The sequence below is a fragment of the Urocitellus parryii genome, chromosome 12 (genome assembly GCF_045843805.1).
Source record: "Urocitellus parryii isolate mUroPar1 chromosome 12, mUroPar1.hap1, whole genome shotgun sequence".
Taxonomy (NCBI): Eukaryota; Metazoa; Chordata; class Mammalia; order Rodentia; family Sciuridae; genus Urocitellus; species Urocitellus parryii.
The window spans coordinates 89,798,942-89,812,893 of NC_135542.1; the positions used below are offsets into that span (position 1 = coordinate 89,798,942).

The 13,952-nt window shown below is 37.9% G+C and overlaps 1 protein-coding gene across 4 annotated transcripts in view; it reads left to right on the forward strand.

Moving 5' to 3' along the window:
* The first annotated feature begins 537 nt into the window (after positions 1 to 537).
* Positions 538 to 13,952, forward strand: part of Znf638 (zinc finger protein 638) — a 127,250-nt gene continuing 113,835 nt past the window's right edge. For all 4 annotated transcript variants that reach the window (XM_026405098.2, XM_026405097.2, XM_026405099.2 and 1 more), the window contains exon 1: positions 538 to 700. In XM_026405098.2, coding sequence (XP_026260883.2) covers positions 585 to 700 — 116 coding nt within the window. In that variant the 5' untranslated portion in view covers positions 538 to 584. The remainder of the gene's footprint in view (positions 701 to 13,952) is intronic.

The following is a 13,952-nucleotide window of genomic DNA, read 5'->3' on the forward strand; positions in this document are numbered from 1 at the left end:
TTGTTCTCCACTGTGAACCAAGGCCACTGGAATTTCAGAATTGGGTTTTCTTCCCGGCAAATATCTCAACCCCCTCCATATCAAAACTTGACTTTTGATATTGGAATGCGCCTTCTGTGGGCTCCTGCAAGTCCCTGTTTGCTGTATCTGCACACCCATCCTACGGATTACGAGATCCGAAAGTAAGGCTGTGGCTGGCCCGCAGAAGATGTCCGGTAAGAAGCGAGCAAAGAAAATACTTGTCTAAAACAGGAAAGAATCTGCAAAATCAGAAGCGTGTCCCTAACGTCTTAGACTGTTACAGAATGTGCTTCCCACAACCTGGAAGGTTATGGGTGGGACAGCGCTCAGGACCGCTGAACCTGAAGCGTCGCTGGGCAGCTGCTGGGCAGCAGAGACACTTGGGCGGTCCAGCCTGCTCCGCCCCGCCCCCGGCTTCCCGCGCTCTGCGCCCATTGGCTGGCCTCGCCGGTGGGCGGGCCCCGCCGCGTGAAGCCGGGCGCCCCGGGGCTGATGCGGCGGCGTGCGAGGCGCGCGGGGAGCTGCGCGGGTGCTGCGCGGGTGCTGCGCGCGCGCCGCCGGCGATGCCCCGGGACCGCGTTTCTGCCGGGACTGCACCCCGGCCGGCAGCCGGAGCTGCGACGGCTGGGTCGGTCTCGGCTACCGCGGGAGCGCCGCGAGACTCGGACCCGTTGAAGCGGTGAGCGCTTCCTTTTCCCCTTATGCTCCCCGCCCTCGCCCCGTGCCAAGGGGCAGTTGGCCGGGGGTGGGCAGGAAGGGGCGGGCCGACTGGGTGCTACGCACCGGCGTCCCCGGGACCAGGTCCAGATTCACCCCGTGACTGTCAGTCCCTAAGATGCCTGTCGCGCTTAGTAAGTGGTGTGTGCAGATGTGCCAACTGGTCATCGAGCCGCCGCGGACACTTGTCCTCGGCCTTTGGTCCAAGCAACTCTGATATGGATCTGGATGGGTTCGGTGAACCAGACGCGCAGTGCGAGGTCCCCAGAATACCCGGGTTAAGTGAAAGCCCCCCTCGCACTTAACGGTACCTGAGAGGCCGGGCTGAGGGGTCACGCAGCAGCTTAGCTTCTGTGTGGGTAAAATAGCTCGGATGAGCTTGAGCTCTTTTAAGAAAAATTACATTGTAGAATTGCATAATTTGCTCTGTCTCATCCAAAAATAGCTTTTGATGCCAGGATAGTAATTTGAATGCAAAATTGACTCTTCCTCCCCATAGGAAGAAAGTTTTTTTTTTTTTTTTTTTAATAACAATAGATTTCTTGAAGGAAATTCTCGGAAAACAGGAAAATAAAAGGAGCCATACATAATGTTCTAAATGATCAATCTTGAAGAATTAGTTTTGTTTTCTCATTTTGCTTAGGTGTGCTTTCACCCACCTCTACATAGACAGGTTCCAGAGTTTGGAACGATGTAAATTGCATCCCCCAGCCCCATCCTACTTAGCCGAGGGCAAATGTGCTGCACCGAGGACTCGGGGCTGACCCCAAGATCCGGAGAGGCTGTCCTGCTGGCCAGGTTGTTTATTGCAGCGATTTGCAGTCATAAAGGACACTGTTCTCGCTCCCGCCTTAGGGGCATTTGGTAGCAGCATCAGCTCTTTCTTTTCGCCCTTCTTGGCCTGAATCTTCTCCAGTCCTCTGGATGGATCAGGCTGGATGGAGGCTTGAAGTAAATAAGTGAATTGTTCTTACTCAATACAATGGATATTAGTTCTATACACCCCTCTCCCAATTTTGTGGTGTTTGTGGGAGTTGTTTGGAGCCGAAAGTGCAGAGATTGATAAGACGTTTTGGAAAAACGGGATGCTTTGGTATTGTCATCTTGGCACTTGAACCAAGTTCTGGTAGCATTTGTCTCAGCCTGTTTTGCCCCTTTCCAGCCCTCTGGATTGATTTGAGTTGAAAAGGAATGCCTGTTTCCTATCTTGTAAGGATTAGGGAAAGAAATTGCTGACTTTGCAAAAAAAAAAAAAACTGCAATTTAGTCCACTTTCTATGGACTAAATTATAATTTTTTTTTAAACGAGAGCATATGGAAGGTTGTGGAATACTGTAATTGTTCTTCACTAGGGGACTAGAAAGTACAAATTTTGCTTTGATTCACTAATTAGGAAAAACTTAAATACTTTGAATGCACCTTTTACAATTGCCAATGCTACCATTAATTTACATGTAAAATCAGAAAGTATCCCTGATTTATCTTTTCTATAAATCTCCTTTGAATAAATTTAAAGAACTCATGTGTTGTTTTGCTATTCCTAGTTGTTATGATTCTTAGTGTTTTCTTTAAATTTTAAGTGTATTTTAGTGAGAGGGATAATAAAGTATAGTATTTCCTTACCTCTTGCCTCTAGGGACAGTTTATACTCTTAAGGAATATAGTAACAATTTATAAAATAGAATGATTTGAAGAATATGTTGAAGATTGCTCTTTTTAAAAAATATGTGTGTTGTGATTTCTAGAATTATTTTTCTGCAAATTTTTGATGTGGTATAATCATTTGAATGCAACATTGGTATTTTTGTTTACTAAATAGTCATGAGCTCTTTTTTATATTTATTTTTTAGTTGTAGTTGGACACAGTACCTTTATTTTACTTGTTTTTATGTGGTGCTGAAGATCGAACCCAGGACCTCAAACATACTAGGCAAACAGTCTACCACTGAGTCACAACCCTAACCCAGTTTTGAGCTCTTTTATGGGAATACATCATCTTCCATTAAATAAATTTTGCAAAATACAGAAAAAAATATATACCTACTGTTTTCAGTCATCAATTTTGAAGGATTAGTTTTTCCAGTTAGTTTAGACCAGATACTACATGCCCATGTTCCAAATTTGAAATGGTGTCAGTAGTGTTGAATATGCAATTTTTGTGATGAGGGGGTGGGAAGACTTATAGTTTATATTAAAATTAAAATTTTTTCCATTGACATATCAGCAACATCAGAGACTATTATGACTTTTTCTCCTTTAAGAAATGAATGGGATAATAAAATGCTTTAGTAACTGACTATTAGGACTGCTAATGTTAAATGCTGTGGGTTTTTTTTTTTTTTTTTTTTTTTTTGGTACTACGTATAGTGAATCCAGGGGTGCTAACCACTGAGCAACATTTCCAGCCTTTTTTATTTTTTATTATGAGACAGAGTATCTCTAAGTTGCTTAGGAACTTTGAACCTGTGATCCTCCTGCCTCAGCCTCCTGAGCTGCTGGAATTAGAGGCTTTGATTGTTTTTAATGACATTAAGTTGAAAGGTTTTTTTTTTAATGTTTATTTGTATTTCTTTTTTTTTTAGTTTTTGGCAGACAACATCTTTGTTTATATGTGGTGCTGGGGATTGAACCTGGGCCGCACGCATGCCAGGCGAGTGCGCTACTGCTTGAGCCACATCCCCAGCCCCAGTTGAAAGGTTTTTGAGAACTCATTTCTCAGTGACTTTTTTACTAAAAGTTTTCTTTTTTTCTTTTTCTCTGAAACTTCAATCTTTTCCTTGCAGCATTCATGTAAGATCTGTGGTTTTGTTATCAAGGTTCAATCCCCTCTTTTTTTTATCTTACACATGTGAAATTTTGCAAGATTAAAAAATAAATTCTTAAGACATATGAATGTTCTATCATTTTTTATTAAAAAGAAATATGTATAAAAGATTCTGAAATATAGTAAAGATTATACTTGTATAATATTCAGGCTTACTATTTTGAGAGAAATTCTCTTGCATAGTAACATTTTTTTGTTGCTTTTTTTTTAGAGAGAGAGAGAGAGAATTTTAATATTTATTTTTTAGTTTTCGGAAGACACACATCTTTGTTTGTATGTAGTGCTGAGGATCGAACCCGGGCCGCACGCATGCCAGGCGAGCACGCTACCGCTTGAGCCACATCCCCAGCCCGCATAGTAACATTTAAAAGCCTTTGAGTTTGGGAGGCTGAGGCAGGAGGATTGCAATTTTGAGGCCAGTACTGAGGGAAAATAAAAATATGATATCATTAAGTTTCCTGTTCCTTTAGATATGGATTGTTTTTCCTTCCTGAAAGATTTTCTGTATCTTTTCTGAGATTGTATGATAGTGTGCTCTTCCAGTGGTTCTTTTTTTTTTTTTTTCTCCATAGGGCCCTTTTAACCTGAGATCCCCTCTTTTTCCCTATTTGGTAAAATTTTGGTAATTTCTTCCTTTCCATCAATTCTGTTCTCCTTTCCTTAGTTGGACTTCAGACCTTCTGGTTCAAATTTTAAATTTATTATAATCTTTCTTATATTTTTTATATCTTCCTTTCTATTTTTTTCCAAATTCTCCAGGCAAAAATTTCAACTATATCTTCTAGTCCTTCTATTTAGGATTTTATTTTAATCATCATACTTTCAATTTTGTAGAGCTCTTTCATATTCTCTGATTGCTTCTTTTCATAATATCCTATTCTTATTTTAGGAGGGCAATGAGTTTTCTTATTTTTAAAGGATATTAAGTGTGGGTTTTGCATTTAGAGTTGTCTTTTGCTTTCTTCATTGTTTCTGCCTTTGGAAGTTCTTTTTTTTTTTTTCTTTCTCTCTCTCTCTGTGGCTTTTCCATTTCTTCAGGGAGAAGCTTTCAGTTCTTTGCAGTATAGGATGTAATTTGGGGAGGAGGCCCAGTGAAGGAGAGGGTGTCACAAGTCCCCAAGAACAACTCTAGGTTGAGTGATTAACTAGGAGGACTTCAAAATTCTGCATATACTTGTACTCACAGCTAAGATTTATAGCAGTAAAAGGATACAAAGCAAAATTGGCAATGGGAAAATGTGCGTGGAGTGAAATCTGGAGAAAAAGAGATGCAAGCTTCCAAGATTCCTTGTCCCAATGGTGTTCCATAGGATTGCTTGTTAGTTATGACTGCAGGGTGAAATGTTGTCTACCAGAGAAGCTCACTAGAGACTCAGAACCTGTGGTTTTATTGGGGACTGGTCACGTAGGCACCTTCTGCCTAGCATGTATTGAAATTCTGGATTCCCAGAAGGAAAGTAGGTGTTAAGCATAAACTACATTGTACAATCAATATTTAGGTGCAACAAACCACTCCTATCAGTTAGGAAATTGTGAGAGCCTTCCTGAAATCAAAGTTCCTAAGCATCAGCCAAGGGCAGACCTTGTAAGCAGGCCTTTCAAACGTTAGCAATGTCAGGCCTGCTGTATGAATTCTTCTGCATGGGGACCAAGGGTCTCATAGTTTCATATATAGTCTGACTCACTGTACTGCTTTCTGCTCCATACTTTATCCTTGCCCTCTATTGGTAACCCGGAGGTCAGTACCTCTTTCCTATGGAGCTGACAAAGTCACTAGGTTGCAAGAAAATGGGAGAATGGCCCTGGGAAAGGGTGCATTTAAACTTTATGCGTTGTAAACTATGATTAGATGAGGAGTTCTCAAAGTAAAAGAGAATAGAATCAGATACCACAAGGATTTCAATTAACTTTTAGATTATTGTATGTTGTCTTAGGACAGTGATTCCTGAGGCTTGGGGAAGCCTCTGTTGGGGAAGTGGGTGGGTTGTGTGAAAAGACTACTGTTTGCTTTGCTTATTTTCTAAGGATATAGTTGGATGTTGGATTTAAATCTCAAGATGGATATTGAGTGGGAAGAGAGGGGAAGACATCTTAAGTTAATGGGCTGTGGACCATTTGTTTGACTCTCAGTATTTTACATGGTTTTGAATTAACTGTTAATACTTTAAAATAAAGCAGACACACACACACACACACACACACACACACACACATACACACACACACACACCCTGCCTGCCTGCATTTCCAGGGTTTAAAGATATGAGAGCTCTGGGAAAGCTGAGACTGCTTTAGTTCATGGCTGCAATAGCTGGAGTTGGGGGCAGATCTGTCCCCCTCTCCTTTTTTTTTTTTTTTTTTTTTAATGGTGCTGGAGATGCAACCCAGGGTTTATCACATGCTACACAAGCTGTCTACCACTGAGCTACATTCCCCAGTAGCTCATCTGTCCCTTTTGGAGAAGATGTGCTTCCCTTTTGCTCATGACACCAATTTGTGGGCTAAGTGTCCGTAAAAACTTATCCTTTATATTTGTGCTGTTATTTTACTGCTATAGCTTTAAGAAGGAAAGACAGTATATTTTGGGTCCTTTTTTCTTTAAAATATAGAAAAACAAAAAGGTCCTTTCATTAAAAAAAGGTAGGGGAAGAAAGAGCATTTTTTAATGTGTAGAAGTGAAGAGAATTCCTATACTTTAATATGTAAACAAAGAGTATTTGTGTCAAGAAAAGATGCCATTGCTGGATGTGATGTCACATGTCTGTAATCCCAGTGATTCTAGAGGTTGAGGCAGGAGGATTTCAAATTCAAGGTCAGCCTAAGCAATTTAGTCAGGCCCTAAGCAATTTAGCAAGACCTTATCTCAAAATCAAAAATAAAAAGGACTGGGGATGTGGTTCAGCAGTTAAATATCCCTGGGTTCAATTGCTGGTACAAAAGAGAAAGAGAGGAGGTGGGGGAGAGGGAAGAAGGAAGGGAGGGAGAGAGAAGAAAAGATGTCATTATTTAGCAGTCAACCTTGGGGCTGGGAATGTAGCTTAGCAGTAGAGTGCTCACCCAGCACGCACAAGGCCTTGAGATCAATCCCAAGAATTGCTAAAAAATAAAATAAAATAAAAAATACAAATCAACCATACATAGTAAGCATGATACCTACTACAGTAGTTCCCCTTTTTTTGTTGGGGACAAAAAAAATTGGTGGCACTGCAGTGGTTGTATGTAGGGTTCAGTACTATCTGCAGTGCCACCAATTGATCTGGTAACCACGATGGATACTAAATTACAAACAGGAGGGTGGCATATGCCATGTGACTATGTTGGACAGGTCCTGGGCAGGATAGAGCAGAAAAGTGCTCTTTTTATTTTTATTTTATGCTATTCAGAATGGTGTACAATTTTAAAACTTATGAACTGTTTATTTCTGGAATTTTTTATTTAATATTTATGGACCACAGTTAACCACTGGTAACCAAAAGCACAGAGAAGGAGGGAATGTTGTATACAGAAGAGATATAAAAATGTTGTTTTTGAATTGGTAATTAAATAAGGGAGATATATATATATATATATATAATTATGAGCCTGAGGGCATCAATACCTTAAATTCCTAAAGCAGTGCCTTTTTTTTTTTTTTTTTTTTTGGCATTACTGGGGATTGAACCCAGGGGTGCTTTACCACTGAGCTATATTTCCAGTCCGTTAATTTTGAGAGAGTCTCATTAAGTTGCCTGGGCTGGCCTTCCGCTTGTGATCCTCCCACCTCAGACTCCTGAGTTGCTGAGATTATAGGTATTGCTCACCAGCCCAGTAGCAGAGCCATTTTTGGAGCAGAAATTTTGTTTCTCAAATAAATAAACATATAAATATAATTAGAAATATTATTTCATAGCATATTGAAGACATTGCGAGGATTTAAAAGGCAAGCTACAAAATTAAATTATTTATATCATTTTTAATTTAAGCTCATGCAAACATATTTAGATAATGTCACACACTTAGCAGTATTTGTGATATCTGAAGATTTTAATGGTTGACAAATTTTTGAACTTTTTTGCCCATGAGAATACCAGTATCAGAAGACTCACTGGGCCTGTTTGAAAAATCTGTCAAAATTTAATGAAAATATGTAAAAATTTATTAGCTTATTAATTATATGTAGTGCTCCTGGGATAGTAAATAGTTGAGATTAACATTGGACATGCTGGTGACAACTTGTTTAAAGGAAATAGACACAAATTTAATTCAACGCAGATTTTACAAGGAATAATTCTTAGGCCAAAAGTTTAAAATTGGAACTAGTAGCTGAGTGTAATCCCAGTAACTAGAAGCCTGAGGCAAGAAGATTTTGAATTCCACGCCAGCCTCAGCAATTTACTGAGGCCCTAAGCAACTTAGCAATACCCTGTCTCAAAATAAAAACCAAAAGGGCTGGGGTGCCCCTGGGGGTTCAATTCCTAGTACAAAAACAAAAATAAAAAACCCAACCTATGTAGTCATTAACGCCATGAACTTGATACTGATACTTGAACTTCAGGTAGTTCAAGGCTTTACAGCACTAATAGTATGAACAATATATTAGTTTCCTATATGTAGTTTAGGACCAAAAATACTATTTGAACTGTTAAATCATACGCATCATATAAGGTAAAATGTGTGCCTCAGTTTACCTATGAAGAATGGCTCAAAGATTTGGCTTGTTTGGTTGACATTATAGTCTTTCTAAATACTGCAGATATTTCTTTATAGGGACATTCACAAGGAGTACCATTATTTATTTGATCCAGTTTTCTCATTTTTAGTTAATTCTTTGTTGCTACCAGAAATTAAACCTAGGGGCCCTTAACCACTGAATCACATACATAGCCCTTATTTATTTATTTATTTTCAGACAGGATCTCACTAAGTTGCTGAGGCTGACCTTGAACTGTTGATCTTCCTGTTGCAGCCACATGACAGGGATTACAGGTGGGCGCCACCATGCCCAGCAATAAATGTTTTTGGAAATTTTTTTCACTAAGGAATATTCTGGATCACTTCAATATGTGTGGAACCTGGTTTCCAGAAATGAAAATTATGTCCTTAAACTTCATTCTCAGAATTATAGAATTTAAGAGTGAATTCCAAGGCAGGGTCTTTGATTTTACACTTTATAGAAATGAACTCTCATTTCTCAGTAACATCATATAAATGGATAGCCACAAATCAAAGTATCAAAAAGGAAACAGAGGGGCTGGAGTTGTGGCTCAGTGGTAGAGTGCTCATCTAGCACATGCGAGGCCCTGGGTTCGATCTTCAGTACCACATAAAAATAAATAAATAAAATAAGGTATATATATAAAAAAGTAAACAGAGCATCAAATTTCTACAAATGTTTTTAATTCCCTAAGTTAAAAAAAAAACACTATGCAAAAATTTCATCTTTTAGTTCAACTTAGTCTGTTTTTCAGTTATTTTTTTTTAAAGAGAGAGAGAGAGAATTTTTAATATTTATTTTTTAGTTTTCGGCGGACATAACATCTTTGTTGGTATGTGGTGCTGAGGATCAAACCCGGGCCTCACGCATGCCAGGCGAGCACGCTACCGCTTGAGCCACATCCCCAGCCCTCAGTTATTTAATTAGTAATTTTAAGTGTGTGAAAGATTGTAAAGGTTGTAGATTATAAAAGATTGTGAAGTTCAGATTCATAAATGGAGAGTTGTGTGCAGTAAGCATGATTAATAATTTTAACATAAAAACTGTTAATTCTGGGGTCTGGGATTGTGGCTCAGCGGTAGAGCTCTCTCCTCGAACTGGTGGGACCCAGGTTCGATTCTCAGCACCACATAAAAATAAAGGCATTGTTTTAAAAAAAAAAACCTGTTAATTCTGAATATGCCAATTATAATAATAGGTGTTTCTGTGTAGGTAGAATGCACAGAGTATCTTAGCAAATCTCTGAACTATACACATAAAATTCATCTTTGTTTGAAAAAGAGCCTGTATTTAAGAGTTCTTTTATGATACTTAATTTAAAAAAAAAAAAAGACTACAATTCACAAATACAGAGCAGAACTCCATATTACTCAATGGTTTATCTGGGTGGTAACTATAGACAGGTGAGGCACGGCTAGAGGAGGTAGGTCACTGGGGGTCACTGCTCCCTGGCTGCCATGATTGGAGCAGTCTCCTCCACTGTGTCCATCTGCCTTGATGTGCTATTTCATTTTGGTCCTTTTGGACCCATTCACAATGGACCTGTTGGCCATGGACTAAACCTCTGGAACCATTAGCCAGAATGGACTTTTCCTCCTGAAGTTGTTCTTGGTCATAGTGATGCAAAGCTGACATGTTTTTGGTTTTAAATCAAAGGTGTTTTGAGCTATATGAAAAACCTCATAATTAAATGTTCCTGTTTTTTTAATTTGTATTTTTTTTCAGTTGCAGGTTTATAGTCTTAAATAATAAAAGCTTGGGTCACGTTACATGCCTAAATCATAGTTTGTTAACAATAATGTTTGATTCTTTTTCTGGCAATTGAATTTTTTTATTATCTTGGTGATTTCAATTATTTATGCTACCAAAATTTGTATGTGACCATTATTATCAGTGGGAGGTGAAAATCTCAGCTATGTCGTTGGACATGCTGCCTATGAAAATATGGGTATGACATTATTTTAATTCATTTTTCATTGCTATCATTTTTTTCCTTACATAGGCACCAAGTGTACTTTTGTGATGGTTTGTTTCACAGTGGTAGTTTTAGGAATTGAACATGGAAAATTCCTGCTCATTTATTTTAACATTGTAAATACATGTTAGACAATCTATGATACAGTGTGAGTTTCTTCACCCTTCTCTTACCCCCTGCTGAATCTTTTTTTTTTTTTTATTGTTGGTCGTTCAAAACATTACATAGTTCTTAATACATCATATTTCACACCCCTGCTGAATCTTAAATGAGAATTCCTGGTAAAGCTTCAGGGCAAAATATTTAAAAATAATACCTATAACTTTGGTGGGATCTGAGAGGTTCCACCCAAACTCCATTAACATATGTATTTTCTTTAGACATGGAGAGTTCAGGTGAGGTGTGAGATTCCATATTGTATTTTGTAATAATGCCTGAGTTTCTGTTGTTACATCATTGAAATTCTTGGTTTTGAGACAGATGTCTGCGGCCTGTGAGAAGCTGCCTTGTCTCCCTCTTCCTGGCAGTGCTACCCTCACCCTGGCTCGGATGCAGATAGAGCACTGCCTTCTCAATTGCTTGCTGTGTGTTGCCTTTTCATAGAATTATAGACTTGAAAGACTTTAGTAAAGCTTTTGAACAGAGAGGAAATTCTTTTTTCTAAAGTTCTCAAACTAGCCCAAGAAAACAGAAAAAAAGAGGGACAATGGGAAATATTTTCCTAAATCTTCAGTTTGTAGATACTGAATTGTCACTGTTAATATATTTGCATTTCTCCTTGCTCCCATTTGGTCTTTCTTTGGGATCAGATGGGGGAGTGGGAGTTATGTTTCTGAATACTTTCTTCAGTGGTTCCCGAAAGTTTGGTCCCTGGGCCAGCAGCCATCTCCTGAGAACTTGCTGGAAATGCATGATCATGTTCTATATTCTAGACCTACTAGATGAGAAACTCTGTTGGGGAGTAGGGTGGATGACAACCTGTGTTTTAACAAACCTTCAGGTGATTCTGATATGTGCTGAAGTTTGAGAATCACCATCCTATATAGCTTGACTGGTATCTATGTCGGAATTGCATGTAGAAACCTATATGAGTTCCCGAACTCCTTCAGCATCTTCTTGCTTTCTCCCACTGCTTTGGACTCTAGGATAAAGTATATATTATGTGGTAAATAAAGTATATTAAGTGGTAAACTGTGGACATTTAAAAAATTATTTTTATGTCTTAAATGGACATAATACCTTTATTTTATTCATTCATTTTTATGTGGTGCTGAGAATTGAACCCAGTGCTTCACACATGCTAGGCAAGTGCTCTACCACCAAGCCACATCCCTAGCTCAAATAGTAAACTTTATCTCAGCTGACTGGGACTTTGTGATAGTTAGAGTTAACTACTTCAAGTGACAATTAATTGCCTCAATTAATTATTGAAGTAATGGATGAGACAGAGATGCCTTAAGCATTTCCAAAGAAGTCAGTTAGCTCTGGCACCCTAGGAACTATTGATCAAACCGGAACCTAGGATTTGAGATATGGCCAAGAGCAATTATTATCATTTTGGTAAGTGATAAATGGGAGAAAAGATGAATGTGTACCATTCAGGTCCAAATTTTAATTGTAAAATATACATAACATAAAAATTTACCACTTTAATTTTTTTTTTTAATTTTGGCCAAGGCCACATGGGGCCAGTTAGATACCTTTCTCTCTCTCAGTTACAATTAGATACCTTTCTCTCTCTCTGTCATTTGAACCACTTTAAAATATACAATTCAGGGGGACTAAGTACATTTATATTATTGTGCAACCATAGCCACTATACATTTCCAGAAATTTTATATCAATCAAAACTGAAGCTCGGTATTCATTAAATAATAACTTCCCATTCCCCATTTCCTCCAGCCTGGTAACCACAATTCTACTATATTTATGAATTTAATTATTCTAGGTACTTCACATAACAGGAGTCAAATAAACTTTGTGTCTGTCTTGTCTTATTTAGCACAATGCTTTCAAGGTTCATTCATACTATAACATGTATTAGAATTTTCTCCTTTTTTTTGAGGTACTGGGGATTGAATACATGACATTATGCATGCTAGGCAAGTATTGTACCATTGAGCTAAGTCTCCAACTCCAGAATTTCATTTTTAAGGCTAAATAATATCTTATTGAATATTTTGACCACATTTTGCTTATTATCTTTTCATCAATGGACATTTGCGTTGTTTCTGCCTTTTGGCTGTTGTGAATGATGCTGCTGTGAACAGTGTGGTAACTATATCTGTTCAAGTTCCTGCTTTCAACTCTTTTGGGTATATATCTAGAAGAGCAATTGCTAAATCATATGGTAATTCTATGTTTAGATTTTTACTAACTGCCATATTATTTTCCCACAGTGGCTATACCATTTTCCATTCCCAACAGTAATGCATAATGTTCCACTTTTTCTATACCCTTACCAACAGTTGTTATTTTCTATTTCTGAATTTAAAAAAAACAGCCATCCTAATGGGTATTAAGTGGTATTTCATTGTGGTTTTTATTTGCATTTTCCTAGTGATTAGTGATACTGAGCATCCTTTTCTGTGCTTGTTGGTCATCTGTATCTTCTGTGGGGAAATTTTCATTGAAATCCTTTGCTCATATTTAAAAATTGGGGTGTTTTTTATTTTTGAGGGGTTCTCTCTCTCTATATATATATATATATATTTTTGGTATTAATCCATTATCAGATGTATTGTTTGCAAGTATTTTCTGCCATTTCATGAGTTGCCTTTTCACTGTCCTTTGAAGCTCAAAAATTTTAAATTTTGATGAAGTCTATTTATGTGTATTTTCTTTAGTTGCCTGGTAATTATTGAATATGATACTACTTTGGTGTTATATTTAAGAAATCATTGTCAAATCCAATGTTGAGAAATTTTTACACTATGTTTGCTTCTAAGAGTTTTATAGTCTTAACTCCTTTTTGGGGGGGGATTGAAACCAGGGTAACTTACCATTGAGTTACATCCCTATCCCTTTCTATTTTTTTTAATTGAGAGAGGGTCTCAATAAATTACTTGGGACCTCAAGAAGTTGCTGAGGCTGACCTTAAACTTGTGATCCTTCTGCCTCTATCTCTAAAGTTATTGGAATTACATGCATGTGCCAGCATGCCTGGCTTATAGTTTTGACTCTTAAATTGAATTAGCTTTTGTATATGACATAAGGTAAGGGTCCAACTTCGTTCTTTTGCATGTTGATATCCAGTTTTTCCAGCACCATTTGTTGAAAAGACTGTCCTTTTCCCATTGAATGATCTTTGTACCCTTGCTAAAAAGCATTTGAACATATATGTGAAGGTTTATTTCTGGGCTGTCTTTTCTATTTCATTGTTATTTATGTCTGTCTTTATGCCAATATCACATTCTTTTTACTGTACTTTGTAGTAGGTTTTGAAATCAGGAAGTGTGAATTCTTTAGCTTTGTTCTTTTTTAAAAAAACATTTATTTTTTTAGAAGTAGTTGGACACAATTTATTTTTATGTGGTGCTGAGGATCAAACCCAGAGCCTCGCACGTGCTAGACGAGGGTCTACCGCTGAGCCACAATCCCAGTCCCCAACTTAGTTCTTTTTCAAAATTGTTTTAGCATTTCAGGATCCTTTGAGATTCCATATGAATTTTTATATGGATTTTTTTCTGTTTCTGCAAAGGTATGTTTTTTATTTTGATAAG